This window comes from Mesitornis unicolor, unplaced genomic scaffold (assembly GCF_000695765.1).
Source record: "Mesitornis unicolor isolate BGI_N332 unplaced genomic scaffold, ASM69576v1 scaffold49772, whole genome shotgun sequence".
NCBI lineage: Eukaryota > Metazoa > Chordata > Aves > Mesitornithiformes > Mesitornithidae > Mesitornis > Mesitornis unicolor.
This window is the reverse complement of record NW_010169503.1, coordinates 1,919-22,455: the sequence shown is the minus strand read 5'-3', so window position 1 is coordinate 22,455 and position 20,537 is coordinate 1,919. Positions and strand designations below refer to the sequence as shown.

Sequence of the window (20,537 nt, the reverse complement as noted above, 5' to 3'; positions counted from 1 at the left end):
TCCCCTTGGTGAAGCCATGTTGACTGCCACTGTTATTTTCTTTCTGGGGGAGCTGTGCATCAATTACTCTTTAATGCATTCAGATATACGTAGCAGTAGTAATTAAATATTTGGAATACAAATATTAAATGTACAAGGAAATACACTTAATATTTCTGTTCAGTATAACAGACCCACCCACGAAAACTGCTTTTAGAGTGAAGTATCATTCAAGAAAGCTTTACCTTCTTACAAATGGTTGTAGCAAATCATCCGCCCAAATAATGTGACAAATAATGTATATCCACTTGTTTACAGCAAGCAACTTAAAAACAATGATCTTTTGCTTAAGGAAAAATATCACCCATGACTTGGAATTACTTTTATGTCATTTATGTGTCAATTATTAAAATCCAGTCACTAGCTTGAAGCACTGCTCTTAGCCAACAGGTTTTAACTGTAACAAATACTTATCAGTTGTGATGCGTTTGTGTCTCTCAAATGTTATTACATAAAAAGGATCAAAGGTGGACAGTACATTACTCTGTTGATCCAAAACACAGAAGTGAAAGTGCTACTACTAGTCCTAATTGCATTAAAAAAAAAAACCCAAACAAAAAACCCGCCCAAAACAACCCCAAACCCAAACCAAAACTAACAGCAGTTCCTCAGTGCATGAATATTTGAGTATTTTTTCCTTGTGCAAGTACTGGTCATCTAAAAATCCAAACCTGTATTCTTCCTGGTGGGTGTAAATCAAATCTACTTTAAAAAGTTCACAATGGGCTCTTCATGAATGCAAGTTTCCCACAAAACAGCATGCTGTTAAAAGTGTGCAACATGAAGGGAATGCCATCATGCTAGCTGAATGAGATTGGCAAAATAGAGTCCTCTGTAAGGTAAGGCAGGGATTTGAATAAGTAACGAAAGTCAAAACAAGTCCTTCTGCAGCACAAACTGTTGCAGCTGTCTGTCCAAGCACCTTTCCATTTAAGTTCTCAGCATCCTGCAGAGTCCTCAAATTACGCCATATATATGAAAGTGTTGATATCCGACTCATCTCTTCTGATATATTTGTGCTCTATAAGCCATTCAATTTGCTCTTTTATCATTTTCTTTTGTGGCAAGAACATGTTTTTCAATATTTCTACCAGTTCAGTCTGAAGCTGGGCATTAGTAATTTTCTTCCGCATTTTCATTATTTGGATGATAGCCTCCTGGTGGGAAAAAAGAGAGAAAAAAATAATTATTTTTTTTTAAATGCCTGGGTGAAGTGACAAAGTGAAGACAGTATTAACAGGGGGCTCCTGGTGAGGCAAGACAGCAAAGAAACTTGCCCTTGTGGCCAAGAAGGCCAATGGCATCCTGGGGTGTATCAGGAGGGGGGTGGTCAGTAGGTCAAGAGAGGTTCTCCTCCCCCTCTACTCTGCCCTGGTGAGACCGCATCTGGAATATTGTGTCCAGTTCTGGGCCCCTCAGTTCAGGAAGTACAGGGAACTACTGGAGAGAGTCCAGCGTAGGGCTACAAAGATGATTAAGGGAGTGGAGCATCTCCCTTATGCGGAAAGGCTGAGGGAGCTGGGTCTCTTTAGTTTGCAGAAGAGGAGACTGTGAGGGGAGACCTCATTCATGTTGATAAATATATAAAGGGTGAGTGTCACGAGGATGGAGCCAGGCTCTTCTCGGTGACAAACAATGATAAGACAAGGGGTAACAGACACAAACTGGAACACAGGAGGTTCCACTGAAATTTGAGAAGAAACTTCTTCTCAGTGAGGGTGACAGAGCACTGGACCAGGCTGCCCAGAGAGGTTGTGGAGTCTCCTTCTCTGCAGACATTCAAAACCCGCCTGGACGCCTTCCTGTGTAACCTCATCTAGGTGTTCCTGCTCCGGCAGGGGGATTGGACTAGATGATCTTTTGAGGTCCCTTCCAATCCCTAACATTCTGTGACTCTGTGATTCTGTGTGAAACGTGTATTTTCCCTCAAAAAGCAGATTTCTTAGCCTAAGTAGAACTGAATTGCTTTTGCAAACAAGTTGATAAAGGACAAGAACAAAGCGCTGGCAAGCTGCAAGAGCTAAGACAAGCCCAGTCAAAGGAGAATCTGCTGTTAAATCTTACACTGAGAGTGTGAATTACTCACTAAAACCTAACGTTCATTCACTCTCCAAGCAGAAGGCGCCATTTCCAGCGTAACTTGTGATACACCTTGTGAATACCTCATGAAATGCAAACTTTGTGTCAAATCTGAACTCACAAGGAGTTCTCATTTCATAAATACAACCAGGCATTAATCCTTCAGCTGGAAACACAGCCAAGGTATTAAGTCGGGGGTACAATTCATAAAGTGCACGGTCTGGAGTCTAACCTGACTGACAGAAGAGACCTGCACTTTGAAGGGACGATGGGATTTTTGAGACTCCACTGCAGGTAACGATCTCTGATGCCTGAAAAAATAAAGTTTTGTTTTGTTTTTTTAGACTTGTCAGCTCAAGAGATGTGACACGAGTACCTGACTGAAGGACAACCAGCCACAAAGGAGGAATCTGCAGTCTGTACATCTAAGCTGTACTTGGAAACTTTCCCTCTACAGAGAGGGCCTCTCGAACAGTCATCCTGCTATTACTAAAGCGTGATCCCATCTGAGATTACACTCTTCATGCAGAGTTGTCAGAGAGAGCTCAAGATGAACACACAGTTTGCCTTCACCTTAATCTCTGCTTTTTCCTCTTTAAAAATGATGATTTGGTACATCAAAGCAGGAGGCTGATAACTACAAGTGCGCACACACACACACACACACACACACACACACACACACAAAATCCAGCATTCACAAAGGACCTAAGCCAAACAGCACAAGTTCTGACGGGATTCAAAGGTGTTCATTTTGGACATCAACACACACGTGACAGCAAGCAGTAGTGATAATACAAAAGAAATCGAGTAATTGTACATTCCTCTGGCAGTCTACTTGCCTGGGTTCGTAATATTCTTAGCTGGACTATTCCTTCATTTTCTTCTTCCCGCATTCTCTCTGTAGTAAGTTGCAACCGACCAATCAAATTTATCTTGCCCCTTTTCTGAACTTTAGCGTTTTTTCTGAAAAAGTTGTATTGTATGAAAATAAGCACAAAATGCACTTTCAATTAAGGAATTCCTATTAAACTCAAACTACAGCAGCAAGGAGTACCATCACGTATCAGATACTTCTAGGCTATTAGCACTGCAGCACTGAGATAGCTGGCTGACAAATCAACACTTAATGCCAATGTCTCTGCATGATAAAACCTGAATGGACTAGCATTTCAAAAAACCCATCAGCTGAAACTGAGCGTCCAAAGTTGAAAAGTTACCAGTACTATTTTAAAGAATAAAATTACAGAGAAATATATTTAATTTTAATTATATTTTACCTAGTGTTCTTTAGTCGAAGTTTTTACAACACAGTTCAGGAAATGAGACTAGATCATTTTTCATCGGAACTGTCTGTCTAGCAGGAAAAAAGGAGGAATAACAGCTACTGTCACAAACACAGCAAAAAGCTGACAGCATTCTTCAGTGGTCACCCACAAACGTTCTGCACAGCTTGTCTCCTCTGTCGTGCCCTCTCATCATTTCCCAGAGCTCATCGTCCTTATGACAGGAACAAACATCGTGGTCCTGGGCAAGAAGCTAAGCCCCAGGAGCCGCAGATTCGTCACCTCCCTCTCTGCACAGATCCAGATGTTCAGCTGTTACTGAGGCCCAGAATCTGAGGTTACCAGCAAGAAGCCAGTTCAATCATAGTCATTGATTAGTATTAGATAGGGGAAAAAACAAAGAACAACATGCTAAATGTAGTATATACCATTTAGATACTCTTGCTTTATACTGTTTCATGCTCTGCAAGATTTCAAAGCACCAGTAAAAGAGCACTGCAACTCTCGCTGAAATAAAGACAATTCTCTCCAGCAAAAGTCATGCCAAAACCCCCAGCTTTTGACAGCATGCCACATTATTAAGCAATTTTGCTTCCTTTTATAACTTATTACTCTGCTTTTGAAACTCCGTGTGTATGTTTAATAATCAATACAGCACTAGTGCCCTCTTACATGCTGTCCTTCCGATATGAAATTTCATAGGCTCATTAGTAAGAGGAAGACAGCAAAGCTTTCAATTTTGCACCTTATCCCTAGGGATTCATGAAATTAATTTCACAGAAACCTGTACCATAGGAACATTTGTCTGAAGGGGCTGTTGGAGGTCATCTGGTTTAACCACCTACTTGAAGCAAGACCATTGCCAAAACTAAATGAGGATAGGGCAGCAAAGCGCGTGCCTAGTTGAATCTTGAAAACTTTCAAGGACGAAGGTTAACTTAGAGTGAATTCCTTTAATTATAAAATAGTACATTGTTATTTTACTTTTCAAACATCATCTTACATTAAACTGAACTCCTGGTTCACCGAGAAGAGGGTTCCTTCTGTAAAGTCTTTGGGTGAATTGACTTGAGGTTCATACAATAAAACCTGACGTTTCAGCTTTGGAAATGCTACAAGAGACTACAGAGAAAAGGGAGGGGGGGAAAGAATGAAAATAAAACACCAGACTTTCTAAATGGAAACAATTTCTTTTTAAGAACATAGCTCACTGCTGTATAGACTGTAGTGAGACAACCATGTACACCCTTATTTGGAGTTACTAGAGGGCAACATGAGGACACTAGTAAAACCAGAGAGGGGACCCAGTTTACCGAATCTTCTGAAATATGTTAGCATAAGTAAAATCATACAGAGAAGTAAAATGTGTGAACTCACAGCTACAGAAGTGGTGTTAAGTCTGATTTTTGTGATTTCGCCCTTTATTCTTGAGCTAAATAATTCACAGTCTGATAGAGCAAGCACTGAAGTTATTTTGAAGCAACATGTATTTATCAGGTGCCACTGACTTCCTACAATTAAACCAGTCCCACTCCACAAACCACAATCATAACTGTGTGCTTTAGGAAGTACATGGTCAAAAAGATCTTGCTGTTTCCAAAAGCTGAAGTGAGATAATACTGGGTAGAGAGAACACGTTAATGTAAAGGCTGTGTGTGCTCGTGCAACAGCATTACAACTGATTAATTAGTAAGAAAGGTGTTCACACTTCAGTTTCAAAGTGTTATCTGACGGTGCTTTAAAAATACTAATCCAGTATTTCAGAGTACAAAAGTCAAGAAGAAATCTGTTTCAAGAGAAAGGGAAATACCCATAAAGTCCTCCTAAGTTCTGCATCAGGGAGTTCAGTCGCCAGTTTAAGATTCTCAAAGCTGATCTTCTCTCTGGGTCTTTGGTTCCACGCAAACAGCACAGCGAGCTGAAATGTTGTTACCTCCAAGTCATACTGGCCAACCTCATTCTTAAAAGTTATCTGTGAACAGAATGACAATTTTGCTTATAAGCCTTTCTGCGTCACAAGCCTTCTTCCTATTACAAATGCCGTTATATTATCAGTCATTGACACTGATACGCCGAAAACTATACACTTACGATTCCATTGGACATGAGGTGGTGCCAGTGCAGTTTTCTACCACTGTGATTCTTTTTATAAAATTCTTCAACTTCTGGGATGAGATCTTCTAATTCCGTGGGCAGCGAGACAAACACTTTTTCAGAACTTCGAGACCAAGCGCCAGCATTTAAAATTTTAATATTCACAGAGTCAGCTGTAAGACAACATTGGATTATATGAATCTCCAGGTCTAACAGATGGATAAACAAAAAGCTTGTTTTTCTACTCTAAATACAATTATGGAGGACTGAACTTTGAGGAAGCAGCAGGGTGTCTACCTATTTAAACATGACAGTACTCTACTTGTGCCTCATTGGCTTTCTGCCAGCAACAGATTGAAATCTCTGGTTTTTCAGCTTGCTTCTGCAGAGCTCCTTAAGCCCTGCTGCAGCTTTATAACTGATGCTTGTAAGCACTACTCCAGGGTTTTCAGCAGTAGCAGATCCAAAACTTGAGGTTCCTCAGCCCTTCTCATCAGTGAAATTTAATCTCAAATGTGATCTGAGCTCTTCATAGCGGGCATCCAGCTCTCCTGCTGGCAGGTAAAGGAGGAGCACAGCATGAAGCACTCAAAGAATGATAAGGGGATAAAAGAAGAGGGTAGTTCAGGCTTCACCTGGCTGATACTGATTCAAGCCCCTGCTTGGAATTTAACTATGAGAGTCTGGATCTACAAGACTGTTCATAATGAAACCCCACAGTAACTTACAGAATGATACAGCTCCAGTGTCAACTGCAAGAGAAAGCAGAATCTACAGACACTTCCAATCTAGGGGTAACAATGTCCTGAAGACTATGTTCAACCCGCAGTTCATGCAATTCTTAATTCAAGATTCAACAGAATTATTTTTCACTAAGAAATGAAAAATAGCAAATAATTTGAAAACAGTACCTGGTAAAGCGAGTTTATTATTTTTGTGCATTTCTTTGAAGGCCTGGTTCAAGTCTTCAGACACTTTGATATCCTGGAACATTCTGGCCAGCTTGTTTACATAGTCTGCTGGCATTCCTACTTCCTGTATAAACAAACAGAACGCTAAACTATGACATAGACAACTATGAACAAAAAGCTTTATTTTTAAAATAATTAATTCAAAAAAACGACAAGCATTAAAATACACGAGTATCATCACGTTACAGCAGCAGTTAATCTGCAATGCAATAGAAAGTTTTTTTGCATGGATGATAAGTAGTTAGCCCTGAAAGGCACGTGATGATTCTTTTAAAGAAATTCAAGTGCTGAAGAACGTATGCATGCATTAAGGAATCAATGAATTTTGAGATTTGAAGGAATATTTAAGCCATGCAAATAATCTTCAAATCTACAAAAAATTTCAAAATTAGAACCCAACTCAACTTATTTACGTACCTAAAGAAAAAGTACACTTGCATTTCGCTGATCTGCATATGGAGTATTTGAAGCCTTCAGATCATCATATGTGAACTATTTTAAAATCTATCACTACCACTATTAGGATGAACTTCTCTCTTAGAAAAGAGCTAAACTGTTCTACTTGCATAAAATATTGCGATAAAACAGAAGTATAAAATGTGGCCTGCAAATTAGGATAGACCTCACCTAAGCACGAAGAGTATCTAAGTTGCAGAGTAGGAGTTAACACCACAAAAGGCATAACCAAAGAAAGAAAGATGTCAGGCTACTCACTCTGAGCCATTCCACCATGTTCTCCTCAATTTCACTATCAGCTGATATATCTAATATCAGGCGTCTTGTTAAGTGAGCTTTGTGATATCTCATGAAGACATCTTTATTCTGTACATATTTAAGTACCAAAAGCTGTAAAAAAAAAAGTTTTTAATGTATTTATTTGCATTGTCAACCAGACAAGTCTCTGAATGCCGATCTAATGCCACTGCAGACTATGAAGTAGAAAAAAGGCTACTTGACATGCCTTAAGAGCAACTCTTTAATTCTCCACAGGCATCAGCTATGACTCTTTCATAGCATCACACCTCCAATTCCTTGTCAACCATCAAGAAGAAAAGGCAGTGACACCAGTATGTAAAAGTCTCCTGTATTATTTTCTAGACTAACATTATTTACTGTAATATATTACAGTCTGATATAGGCATTAATTTAGCACACTGATTTTGTAAACTGACAGAGACAAAACGCTGCATGGTTTAAAAGATTTAAACACACACACACTTGATGGCATAATAAACTCTTTTCCCTGTTATTACATCTACATAACTGTTTTTGAAGATCAAGGCCCCAGGCCACAGAAGAAAATAAAACAAACAAATTCATTCTTCAGGATAATTGAGAAGTAGAAAGCAAAAACATACCACTTCTTTAAGCTTTGCTTCAATTTCTTCAGAGGTTAGTTTTTTGCTTAGTGGTGTTTTTCTTAGCAACATGTCACAGTAATTAGCAAGAAGCTCAGGGCATTTGGATTCAGGCTGTGTTTTCAATCCAACACTAAATAAAAGAAGAACAACGTATCTTCAAACCATACAGAAGCCTGCTATTCTGGACTAGTCACACTCAACAAGACAGATCACTCTTCCCTGGTCCCCTTGGCAAGGACCCTGGTGGTGAATTAATATTCTTGTTAAACTAATGAAAAATTAGGGATAACTCCCTTTTCTTCTCGAAAGAATAAATACTAGCAAACATTTTCAGACAGTTTCTACAGCTTGATCACTCCAACTGCTTTTAATTTAGAACTCTAATAATAAAGTTGAAACTATAGCTTGAAACAACTAAACATTGCATGGCAGTAAGTATTCCAGTAAAGAATTAATAAAAGCTGTAGTGAAATATTTCACTCATCCTGTCAGTATGGTCTAATGGCATTCTCAACAACTGCCTCCTGCACCGCATTTCACAGACTGCAAAACCTGACACATCCATCGCATACTAAGGGGATAAAACTCTTTTATATCAGGTATAAACAGTGGACTAACAGCTTGGAGACCAACAGCACATTAAAGTTGAACAAGAAGATGCTACAGTAGACAGTCTGGGTCTTCACAAGGCATGCAAGCACAAGGTCACGTTCTGAACTTGTGTCTACACTGGTGAACAAAACAGTGCCAAGGACCAAACTCTACTTCTATAGTAGATGGCACCAACTTGATTGCTACTCTCAAGGGCTCAAAACAAAGGCAGTGAGTAAGACAGCAGGTAAGAAGCTGTGGGGATGCTCAGGAATCCACTGTTCTTGCTCATTCTCTCACCAGAAAACTTGTCCTTTTTAATTCATGAAGCAGCTTGCAGGTTTCTGCCTTCCAAACACCATTTAGAGTAAAAGCAGACCACTAGTCTTTTGGTTATTACAAGACAGAACCCTTATTTAATCAATGTGTTCCCAGGTATTTCTGAATAGGAGCCTTCAAGATCCTGACAGCAATGACAAATTACCAAATCCCATCTTCTTAGGCTGAACTTAATGGCACAAGTTAAGCATGATGAAGTTTCATTTTACTTAAACCACGCTGTTTAAGTAGACAACTTGAAAGAGCTTGAGAAGAACACTGCTGAACAGAAAGACCATCACCAGCATGGTGGGTTACTACGAAATCACTAGGCAGGTTTAGCTTTAGGAGTGAAACACAGTTGAATGAGGTATTTGTAGGACAGGGCCTGGGGAGCAGGACCCTGAGTGCTGCTCAAGTCATGACCATAAAAGGGGTAAACAAGGACCAGAAAAACAGGTATTTCAACCCTGAGAAAAGCAAGTTCCAGGCACCCTGCTGAGAAAGCCATCAGGGGCTCTGCCTGAAAGGCAAGAGGTGTTTGTTAGTGTAACTGTGCATCACTGACCAATCAAACGCAGCCGCGCGCAAATGAACCAATCAGTTTAAAATACGCAGCCCATGTAAGCGTATATAAGGAAGTCACTGCACACAATAAACCGACATTTTGCTTGCATCAAGCTGCGTCCCGTCTCTCAATCGCCACAGTATTGATTTGGATGCTCCTAGGGAAAATGAAAACAGTAGCAGAGACCTAGAAAACTTCTCTATCTTGCCTACATCTGTACGAAGTATACAAAGCAGGGAATCAGTCTTCTGTGAAGGTGCTCCTCCAATAACATAAAACCAACGAGACTAATCGCTGTCTAGGCTTAGCATTGGTCCAAAAACAAGCACAGATTAAGAACCAGAATGCTGAGCAGACACTGATATCCATCCACCCCTAACGAGAAGTAATTGGAAAGGGAGACCGGCAGCCCAGCTACGTGAGCTCTGTTTCCATAGTAAATCAGACTACAAACTATATATAAGCAATCCCAACCACCTAAATATACACAGATTCTTACTTAAGTGGCACATCATACATTAAATGTTCACAACCAACTAATTGCTACCTTCTCTTGGCTGAGTTAGCAGTGCGGCTACAGTGAGCACAGGTTTTCTTCTCGAGTCACACACGTCTGCTTAATCTACTGGCACTCGTTTAAACTAACCTGGGTATTTCTGCACTGAAACAACAACGTAACACCCGGACAGGTCTCACTCACAGCTGGGACAAGAGGAGACCACAAACAGCTTATGGGTGGTTACACCTTGGTCAGCCACAGTGATTCCCATAAAGATGACTGCCTCAGTTTTCCCCAGGACTTTTACTGAAGCTGCAGCAGTTATACAGCTCAGGTTTTTGGAATTATTCACCCAGGAAGGTATCGCTATATTCAGCTAACAAACAGACGCATTACTGTACCATAAAACAACAGATCCCCAATCACTACAAATAAATCTGAGTTTAAGCAGTCTGCTATTCACCGATCCACTGCCATGTAAAGAGTGTCTTACCAGAAGTTGATAAGCAATCTGAAATTCCATAATGCAAAGAACACAAAGCACTTTTAAACACAGTGCTACTTTTTGAAGAGGTATTTTAAAAGAGAATCTCAATCTTTAACGATTTAAAAACCTGTCTCACATAAAGTGTATATGGCTTACCCCTTTTGCTTCAATGGCAATTCAAGTTTAAATATTGTAGCATCATTCACAACTGCTTTGTATGCCTGAAAAATAATTACAGATTGTTAGTGCTTCACTCAATTTTGTCTCTAACATCTCTCTCTTTTTAGATTACTGTAACATGAAATTAATCAGAGTTTTAGTATTAGCCCAAAGTTTTCGGATTTGATTTTCAATTAGAGTTCAAATCCCACGACTCAATTTCCCATTAACTGATACTTTGCATTTTCCTCTTTTCCATTAACATACTTCTTTCCTTTAAGCAACAACTTAGGAAGGGATTGCATGGAGCAGGTTGCATATCTGAAGTCATGAGACTACACCCAAATATGTAGTAAATTCTGAACATAAACATATCGCTGAATTATACACTAAGGTGCTCAACACAAAGATCATCTTCTGATGTACTCTGGAACATTACAAAGCTGAACACAAATGCAACTTTATGCACAACACCACAAATTAAAAGCCAATCAGTTGGTAGTAAGTTTCATCAGTATTTTAGTCTGCGTATTTACTACAGTAAGAGCAGCTTCTAGATTTAACAGTGAACGGGCACAAGGATTTCAGAGACGTCGTAATATGAACAGCAGCAATTCTTCAACTGAAAACAAATGATCAGTAGAAACACCTACCTTATCTCTTGCAGTAAGAAATCTTGGATCATCTTGAAAAGCTTCTTTGACCAATTTACTAAATCGATTAAATAGTGTGAGCAATTGCTCTACGTATTTCTCGGAATCCTAAAATTAAAGGGGCAAAAAAATAAAATAAAAAAATGAGGCTCTATAGAACTCCATGTGAGCTTACATGTAATTCCCTCATCTGTAATAGTGTAGTATCCTCAAGGCTGCACACTGTGAATGAGCATTTTATCTTCATTCTCTGTACTGAAGAGCTCTACAGCATGTAAGCCTCAACACAGACTTTCACGATATAATTTTCAATATACAAACATCTATATAGAGTAAAATATCTAACTTTCAAACATTGTATAATAACTTCTAAAAAACCAAAAATTTCAAGGACCAATAGAAGGCACATCTTAATTGCTGTAGATACTCAGGCCTCCTAGACCCAGAGAAAAAGATTATAAAAAGCTGGAAAAGAACAGTGGGGGGGGGGGGGGGAAATCCTTTTAATTTCCACACTGAATAAGAACTCTTAGATTGAAAACAAATTTCAGATCTCCATTTCACAGAAATCTGACAAAACTTATTATGTCTTTTTAATTAAGATGCCAACACAATCCTATTGTGTAAGTATCCCACACACTTAATATTTTCTGCAAACTGGATCCACATTTTAGAGCTACTACTGAAAATGTAAGCAATAAAAAAACTATTCTGAAGACATTTAAAACTGTCAGTGGATGAAAATTTGATGTTTAACCATAAAATCTTCTAAAATTATTTCCATTCACAGGTACGTTCCACAACTAAAGAGTATTTAACTTCAGCAAAGTTGTGTTTTCATTGTTATTTTATTAAAAAAACCCCACACTTACAGTAGTAATAGTTTCAGCAGCTGCTACCATATCTGCAAGTCCAGCACTAACAATATGTTCTTCCAAGTCCTTCAGCATAGGCTCTATGCCATTCGGAACTTTATCCATCAGTGAAAACATTAAATGCAACTCTGAAAGATACAAATACTGATAAAGTCACCAGTCAAAGACCTGTATTAAAACCAAATACTGCATTTCTGCTAGGGACATCTCAAGTGGAACACTGAATATGCAAAGAACAGATAATCTAATTTATCCCTTAAAAGGAAAAATATTTTGAATACTGTCCTAATTCTGGTCCCCCAGGGAAACTCTTCTGAAGGCAAAACCAGATACTCACTGCAACATAATACTTGGTTATGTATATAATATCACAAGCTTGAATAAAACCCCCTACAGTCAATAGCAATTTGGATTAAGTCCAGGTTCTCACTATAACTGCCTTAAAATCCCTGGCAAAAATGGGCCTCTCTCAGTTGCAAGCCTACAGAACTTTATGCAGCAGGATATTGTATAAATTCAAGATACTACCTTTTTTAAATTAAAGCCAAACAGAGCTGTCTTTGTGTATCTTCCAATACTACCTACAATGTTTTGTTTTAATTAAAAACATGCCAGATTCTAAAGTAACCAAAACTGACCGAGAGATACAGCAATTTTTCATTTCTGTTTTCCTAAAGAGTTTATGTTGTTATTCTGAAAGTTACGAGTTTGAAAACTTCTAAAATTGGTATGGTTTATTTGTCTCCTTTCCTGTGAAGGTATTTCAACACTGCTCAAAAAGAGTCACTGAAACATTGACAATCATCTTGACAAAGCTGTCCACAAACAAACACCTGGATTACAGTGACCAGATTGTTTGAGACCACCAATATTTGAATTAAACACAGCACAGCTCTACTGCAATAGGAGACAAAAGCCAGAGGCCCTGTCTGTTTCCTCCTCTGCAGTACTTTTGGCAGCAAAATCTGCAAGATCCTGTCCCAATGAGGATGAAATAAACGTTATCAACTTCTGCATCCCAACAACTGTTGCAGAACCAAACAGAAAAGCAATGCACAGACAGGAAAAAAAATTCTTGTGGTACATAACAATACAAATTGAAGAATGGAAACTACCCACAGTCTGCAACAAGAACTTGCAACGCTATTGGAGACAACTCACAATGGGATCTCAGGAACCAGATAAAAGGGAGTCAGGGATATTCTCAGTGCAATTGAGATGTACTGCAAGTGACAGCAGCGCTCCAAAAAGCTCACTCAACCTTTACTGGATCTTTTCATCTGTACTTTAAAAAACAGTGAGAGGGAGGAAGAGACAGCAGAAAAAATGGAAACAAAAATATATATTTAAGGGTTCTACATCTGTTTCTGTAAACTAGTAATGGTATGAATAAATCAAGGAAAAAAATAATTAGTCGTTTCTCCTGGTAGCAAAGAGAGACTTCAGATGCATCCCTAAAACTCTAGCAACCCCCCAAAAAATCCCAGATTCTTCAAAGACAGATTACAAAGTAACAAAACCAAAAGGAACACTTCACTGGTATTTCTCTCAGAATACACTGACACTGAAAGGCAAGGAAATCTGTATCGTAGTTGTTGGTGCACTTAAACAAGTTCTGTTTTCACTCTGTATTCACAAGACAAAAGTTTACTTTTTATTTCTGTTATGAAGTACTTCAAGAATAAAACGTAGGCCTCCCATCCCCAATACTATAAGCAAACAAAAATGCACTAAGCCAATTCTGAAGAGCGCTCACAAGTTATGACATCTTTGATGGTTTTCATTTGGAAAATATTATGGCTTCCTTCCTTTGCACTGCATGTAAGTATTAAGTACTGAAATGTAATACAGTATTTTACAGTAGTGCCCAGTGCATAGCCAAAAAACCCAGCCCTATTTTGTCAGATGCTGTTTAATAAAGAAAACAATGAAATTCTTTGGGGCAACTAATATCAGAAAGACACATGCATAAGCGAAGTACAGCAGAGGATACTATCAGATGTATCTATTACTATGCACAGCTCATCTGCACCTGCATCCTTCATTAAAACATTTTAAACAGCACAGGTAGGTCGGGGCTAAAAAAAAACAACAAAGAAACAAAAAAACAACCCACACAAATTTGAAAGAGATGCTTCAGTTCTTGTATATATATATATATACATATACATATACACACACACATATATACACTAAACAAAGTGTTTTGCAACCAAGCAGTATCGTGGGGCAGACGTAGCCACAAGGAGAGACAGGACTGTGTGAATTCTTCAGTAAGTTTCTAAAGCAAGATTCCTTGGATGCTGTGGATGAACCCTTCTGAAGCTCTCCATTTAAATAAGCTCCTGTACTCTCCCAACGGCTGTAACATATACTCATAAGAAGTTTGGTGGCTTTCTAGATTTAGCTCTGGACTACTGCCAGAAACCATGCTGCTAGATGAACGTATGACTATGACATAGCTTTGAGGTCAAGTATCTTCTGAAATGCTGGCTTCAGAAATGAGTATTCTCCACGCTGTTCTAAGTCATAGAACAGTTTTCACATTTGTATAGAAATGAAAACTTCATACAGACATTAATAAACATTCCTTGGCTGCAGGATACCAAGACTTCAAAAAACCAACTTGTGATTTCAGCTTTTATTTGTTTCAATTTCCCTACTTAAATTAAGACATTTTAATGACTTGTCTGGTCTGCTTTATCATACAGGACCAACACAAGACTTTGAACCACACTAATCTCTCAATTTACAGCAGCAGAGTTAAAAGAAAACTTTTGAAAGCATTAAAAAGAGCTAACTTTCAAGACTCATAGTGACATACTGGCTGCAGAAACAGATGAAAAACTTGCAGAGATTTTGGTCATTGACCTATTGGTCTTGTACCAATGATCAAAATAAGAATAATTTCTCCCTGCTTTTCAGAAAACCAGCTTTGTAAAGAGATGCTTCACTTTTTTTCCAGGGGAAAGGGTGCAGCGAGCGTGGAATGAAGGGGAAATGTTTGTATCTGAAGTATTCTAATAGAAAACAAGACACATGCAACATTTACCAGAGTTGGTCAGCGTGAGGAAAGTAAGTTGTAGGAAAAATAAAGAAAACAGAGCATGAAATAGTATTTTCTTTGAAGATGAGCGCTATCCAGTCATTCAAATTAGGCTATTGTAAATACAGATTTCAGAAGCCATGCAAGAAAGAAAAAAACAACAACTAACCAATGATGGTAATTTTTTGAGGGATAAAATTGCCTGCATGCAGTAATATTTTATCTACGAAACACTACCACCACCTATTAAAAACAGTAATTCGATATATCTGCAAACAAATCTATTTTTATGCAGTTGATGCTGAGTTCATCCTGCACTGTTCTTGAAGGTTCACTTACTTTCTGTTTCATTTCGTTTGATCATGCCTTGGCATTCAGCTAAAATAGTCTCTTTAAAAGATGTCACCAGGGCATTGACGCAGCACTCCATTAGCTGAAATATATTAAACACAGAGTTAGCTCATTTAGCCACCTGAACACCACAGTCTGATCTGTCTCAAGTTTGCCATGACACAGCTGTTCTCAACAGCTATGCTCTATAAAAGCATTCATTCATTCACTGATTCACAAAAGTATGCATCGTTTGGATAAAGTCTGTACAGGAAACTGTATTTCTTCAAAATGTGTAGGTTAGAAAATGTGGTAAACTCTCTTCCAAAGCAGTAACGAGTTTAATATTTCTGTCGCCTTTCTTCTCTCAAGGGAGCCACCACTTTTGGAACACTGACTACCCTACTTAGTTTCCAAATGCACATCCAAGAGCTAAGAATAGTTCTCATTCCCACATACCCTATTTGGACCAGGCTGGTTGGCTTCAACCAGACGCTATGGCTGGATCTAGAACAGAAACTGCTTGTACCTATCAAGCTCATCTCTCTTTTGTCAGCCTCTTTGTATGAGTCCCAATTTATAGCTGTGCAAAATGAATGATTTACAACTTAACAAAAGAAATAAAGTGTATTTTGATCCATTAATTCCAGATTTAAGGGCTACTTATTTAAAATAACCCATTTCCTGAACTAATTTCAATACAGACAATTATGAACTATTCATTGCAGTTCAATCTTTCTCTAGAATTTGAACTGTGTAAAACACTGCTCAAGGGGGGGAAGGGGAAGGGGAAGGAAAAAAAGAAAAAACATCCTTTATATTAAATAGCCACATTTCAGCCTAAGAGAAAATCTACAACAGTTTTAATGAAATTTTTATCGCTCCTTTTGATTGCAATGAACAATAACTCTTTCAGGTATTCTAAATGAGCACTAAGAAACCCTTTATTGACTCGACCGGTCAGCTTTTTTTCAAACATCATTCTCACCCATTGTTAAACATAGGGAAAAAAAATCGTACCTGACTCAAAGTGAAAGAATAAAAATCAATTTGAATAAAACCTTACCCTTCAATCTGAATTTCTGATCTACATTTACTATTAAAACATCTGTAGAAACTGTAAATTGCCAGATTGGAAAGTAGTAAGAGATTTTTGTAAGAAAAAAATAGAATGGCTGATTAAATATAAAATCAACAGTTACATATCAATCTACTGCTACCACATAACACTGTAATACATACAAAAAAAATCAAACCTGCAATGTAATAGTATAAATATACATCAATTTTTCTACATGTTATACTTACTGCTTCTACAGAGTTACATTCACGCCTTGTTTCTAAATACCGTAGTGCTCTTTTCTCCTCTTCTTTTAGTTTAGCATCTGCCTGTGCAAAAGCAGAACAGCAATCATTTTAAATACTAACACTTTCAGAACAAAGTTACAACAGAATTTTTACTTACATATTTCATATAATTCTGTACACCATTTTGTTGTAAATAAGAAGGTGCCTGTGTTCTATAAAATCTCTCTGTTGAATCCAAATATGCCTTTTCAAAGTTATCCCGATATATCTGAAGTTTATCTTCAGGATTAGAACAGAGGTTAACTGCAAAGACAAAGGCCAAACTGAGTCTCAAGTCTTGGAAACTTATGTGGCTAATAATAAGCAAGTTTCTCTTATTACAGTTAGTCTTGTATTAAAAGGTTGCATTGAACAATTTAAAGTGTCCTAGAAATATACTCTGATCCCTAAAAGTAATCAAACCTATCAAGTCTTTACTCCAAAAACATTCAGATTAACTATAGGGAACTGGAAAGAACTGCCTATCTCTATCCAGCATTTCAGACATTCAAACATGGTAACTAGAAATACACACACAATTGCAAAACTGGAAAGAAACAAAACCAACCAAAAACAAAAACAAGGAAAAAAAAGCCAAACAAAAAGCTCAGCATAGTATCTAATGAAGCGAAAACTTCTCCACCTGAGCAAACAGCTTTTCTTACACGCTGTTCCTAGAATCCCAATGGCTTTATTTTAGACTTTTTTTTTGTATTGGGTTTTTAGTTTTACAAGAATGGAGACAGTCAGCTTACTGCTACCCAGCAGTGCTTTGCACTATTGCAAAAAAGTTTCCACTTTCCTCTCTCTCAACTGTTACAGAGAAATAAATAAAAACCTTAAATGGAATATGCTTTTTTAAAAGATTAGGATTGGACATCTATAAAGCCATCCAAGAGAGTGTTATCACAAGTTTAATTCAACAGGCTGCGGAGCTTTGAAGAAGAGGCAGGCAATGGTGAAATGTCACATAAGTTTCAGATACACAGGTCTGCCTTGCAAAGAAGAATAAAACTGGGAGCCTTACACACAGCCTGTTTAACATTTCTTCTTCGAACTGTCTGAAGAACCAGAAACGGTATGGAAAGAAGCACAGACATAAGGTTACATCTAAAAAGGTCAAAAAGCAGTTTGCTCTTTGTAAGCACTGATTTTTGCAGTAACTGATATGTAGCTAAGTCACTTAGAAGTTCAAGATTTTAAACAGTTTAATTGGTATCACATAACAAGAAAAAAACAATACAATACAAAACTCTAAGATACTAATTTCAACTCTACCACCACAATTGTAAACTTTCTATGATTAAAATTCATTTACTAAAGTGAGGAGGCAACCGAGCTCGGGCTGTGCAAGACATACCATATGATTCTCGAACTCCAATGACAAGCTGAGAGTCAAAAGCTTCTCCTAGTCTTTCAGCATGAACTAGCTTCATTGCACTGTCCTGAAGTCTGTTTTTTATATTTGAAAATATGGATTCATTCCATGTATCTAGCATGAGCTGTGTATCGGGAAAAGAAAAAAAATCCTGTCAGAAAGGTACGTGCAGGCCTAAGTTTGTGCAGAAGAAATACAAGAGATCAGAAACAGAAGTCAAATTATTGATAATGCAATTTTCAGGTCATAACAGCAGTTCAGCCACCTCAGGACTTGATCTTCCTCTGAACTTGTTATGTAAGTAGCATTCAGCTTACACTCCAAGCTTACTTTGCTGACCTGGCCAGCTAGGGGAAGCTGTATTTGACTCATCTATTAATTCCATAATTCGGTATTATTTCTACAGTTCTCTGTAATCTGTCACATAACTTTTCCAACAACACAGTGTGTCAGGAGTTGCAATTTCAGGGGACACCTTTGAGCCAAATATCCAAATACAGTTCACTATTTGGCAGGCTCAGTCTTAAACAAAACCAAAATCTCAATTAACACCACACTTATGTAAAGGAAAAAACCTGATCATTTTGGATTTATCCAACACATTCAATATGCAAGCAATGCATATATAATTTATAAATATATAATTTATAAATAACTCCAAACCTCATCTAAGCATTGCAAAATTTTAAAATTACTTATGGAGGCTCCTGAGAAAATCCTCATCACCAAAGGGTATTTCCCCCTCACTGTTTTTTGGTGATTGCTACCAATGCACTGTAGTACACCTGACTGCTAGAGACAACGTGCTGCAGCTGAGCAGCACGAAAAGCTCCCTGGCAGGCCAGGCCACACTTATGCCCACCTGAGCTCCACCAGCTGTTCAGTAGTAAACACTCAAAGAATGCTCCATGTTTGATAAAAATCTTCATTTACTTTAGAATTCAGTTTACTATGGTCTTCTCCCCTCCCTCAGACTGGATCTGGCTCTTTTTATATGGCACTGAATACCTAATGAAATTATGCCAAAGCTTAAAAGGTAATTTTTATTTTTCCTATCCAAATCATGCCATTTCACTGCTTTAGAAGACAGCTCAAACTCACAGTATCTTCAAACCTGACAGTAACTGCTATGACTGTAATTTAAGCATGCTAACTGTCAGTCTACACGGGCAGTGGAAAGCAGGTTGGAATAATATTTACGAATTCAAACTCTACCTAATGACTGTGAATAAGCTTACTAAAATCAAGCATAGGACAACTTTACACAGTTGTATGGCAAAGTTAATAGTAAAGATTAGGTGGTCTTAGCCCATTCTCACTTTGTAAGTTTTAGATTTTAATACAGCAAGCAACTAATAAGTCAGTTACCCTTTTGAGAGAGTGAAGTTTACCACCCTTCATTCTTAACTTCCCCATAACTGTCTCTCAATGAACATCCTTTATTCTTAACTTCTCCATGAACTGTCTCTCAGCTAAATTTCCATTTCTGACACTGAAGTCATACGTGTTCACAGGGAACCATTGTTCAAAGCACTGGAGCATTCTTAAAAGCAAAGCTTTATTTGATTACGCTTCTTCAATTACTTTTTTCATTATTTTAACATTACTGATGTGGACATTATGGTTTTATTGTACATAGAATTTGGGTGGGGGTTTTTTTGTTCATAGAGTTGATTTACAAGAGCTTAAACAAGTAAAAAGTGGAAAAGAAAACAGTGGAATAATGCCAAGCAACCTGGCAGGCACATTAACAGCTTTGCCATGGTCAAACTGCTTTTAGACAACACGGATATGGAAGTTTTATGGAGATATTTGAAGGAAAACACACATAATTTTGGATGACTATATAAAGAACTTCTCAAGCATATGAAAAGTTTTCACAAGGTGCTTTTTATAGAACTACAGAGAATTATGCCAGAAACAGGAAGAGACCTTCAGCACTGAACATGACATAAGATAGACTGAAGACTCTGAGCATTTATGTCCCAATCATGAGAAGGTCCTAACTGGACTGCACATGAGAGATGACACATCTCCATCAGCTTCAGTCCTGGACAAAATCTAAACTAGAGACATCAGATCTTTCTCCCAGATTCTCCTCAGTACTATCTCTACTCCACCTTTGTTTCTTTCATTTCTCAGTTCTCCTGCTTTCTGCATACAGCAGAGTTAAGAGTTCGAGTTTGCCAGATCTAGCAAAGCCCAATAAAATCACACGCCTTCTCTGACAAACAATGAAAACAAAGAAGGTAACTTGAGGTGGTGATTCCTCTCTTTTCTGCTGTTCTCACTTCCTTTTCTTCCAGAGGTACAGAGGATCAGATGCCAAAATAGGAGAGCAAAGAAAAAACCTTTCCCAAAGTAATGCATTCAAACTATTTTGTTCTTCTCATCCTGGAGACAGGGGACAGTTAAAATGATCTTCAGCACCAAATGAAAGACTGCTAAAGAAATTT

The 20,537-nt window shown here is 38.0% G+C and overlaps 1 protein-coding gene across 1 annotated transcript in view; it reads right to left on the bottom strand.

The window, feature by feature from the left end:
* Nucleotides 1-285: 285 nt before the first annotated feature.
* CUL5 (cullin 5) overlaps nt 286-20,537 on the bottom strand; it is a gene marked incomplete at its 5' end in the record, with an annotated part of 21,237 nt that continues 985 nt past the window's right edge. The window contains 15 exons of the mRNA XM_010179355.1: nt 286-1,196; nt 2,961-3,084; nt 4,408-4,526; nt 5,215-5,376; nt 5,496-5,671; nt 6,410-6,533; nt 7,184-7,315; nt 7,828-7,960; nt 10,450-10,514; nt 11,106-11,213; nt 11,978-12,108; nt 15,366-15,459; nt 16,665-16,745; nt 16,822-16,967; nt 18,064-18,205. Coding sequence (XP_010177657.1) covers nt 1,002-1,196; nt 2,961-3,084; nt 4,408-4,526; nt 5,215-5,376; nt 5,496-5,671; nt 6,410-6,533; nt 7,184-7,315; nt 7,828-7,960; nt 10,450-10,514; nt 11,106-11,213; nt 11,978-12,108; nt 15,366-15,459; nt 16,665-16,745; nt 16,822-16,967; nt 18,064-18,205 — 1,932 coding nt within the window. The remainder of the gene's footprint in view (nt 1,197-2,960; nt 3,085-4,407; nt 4,527-5,214; nt 5,377-5,495; nt 5,672-6,409; nt 6,534-7,183; nt 7,316-7,827; nt 7,961-10,449; nt 10,515-11,105; nt 11,214-11,977; nt 12,109-15,365; nt 15,460-16,664; nt 16,746-16,821; nt 16,968-18,063; nt 18,206-20,537) is intronic.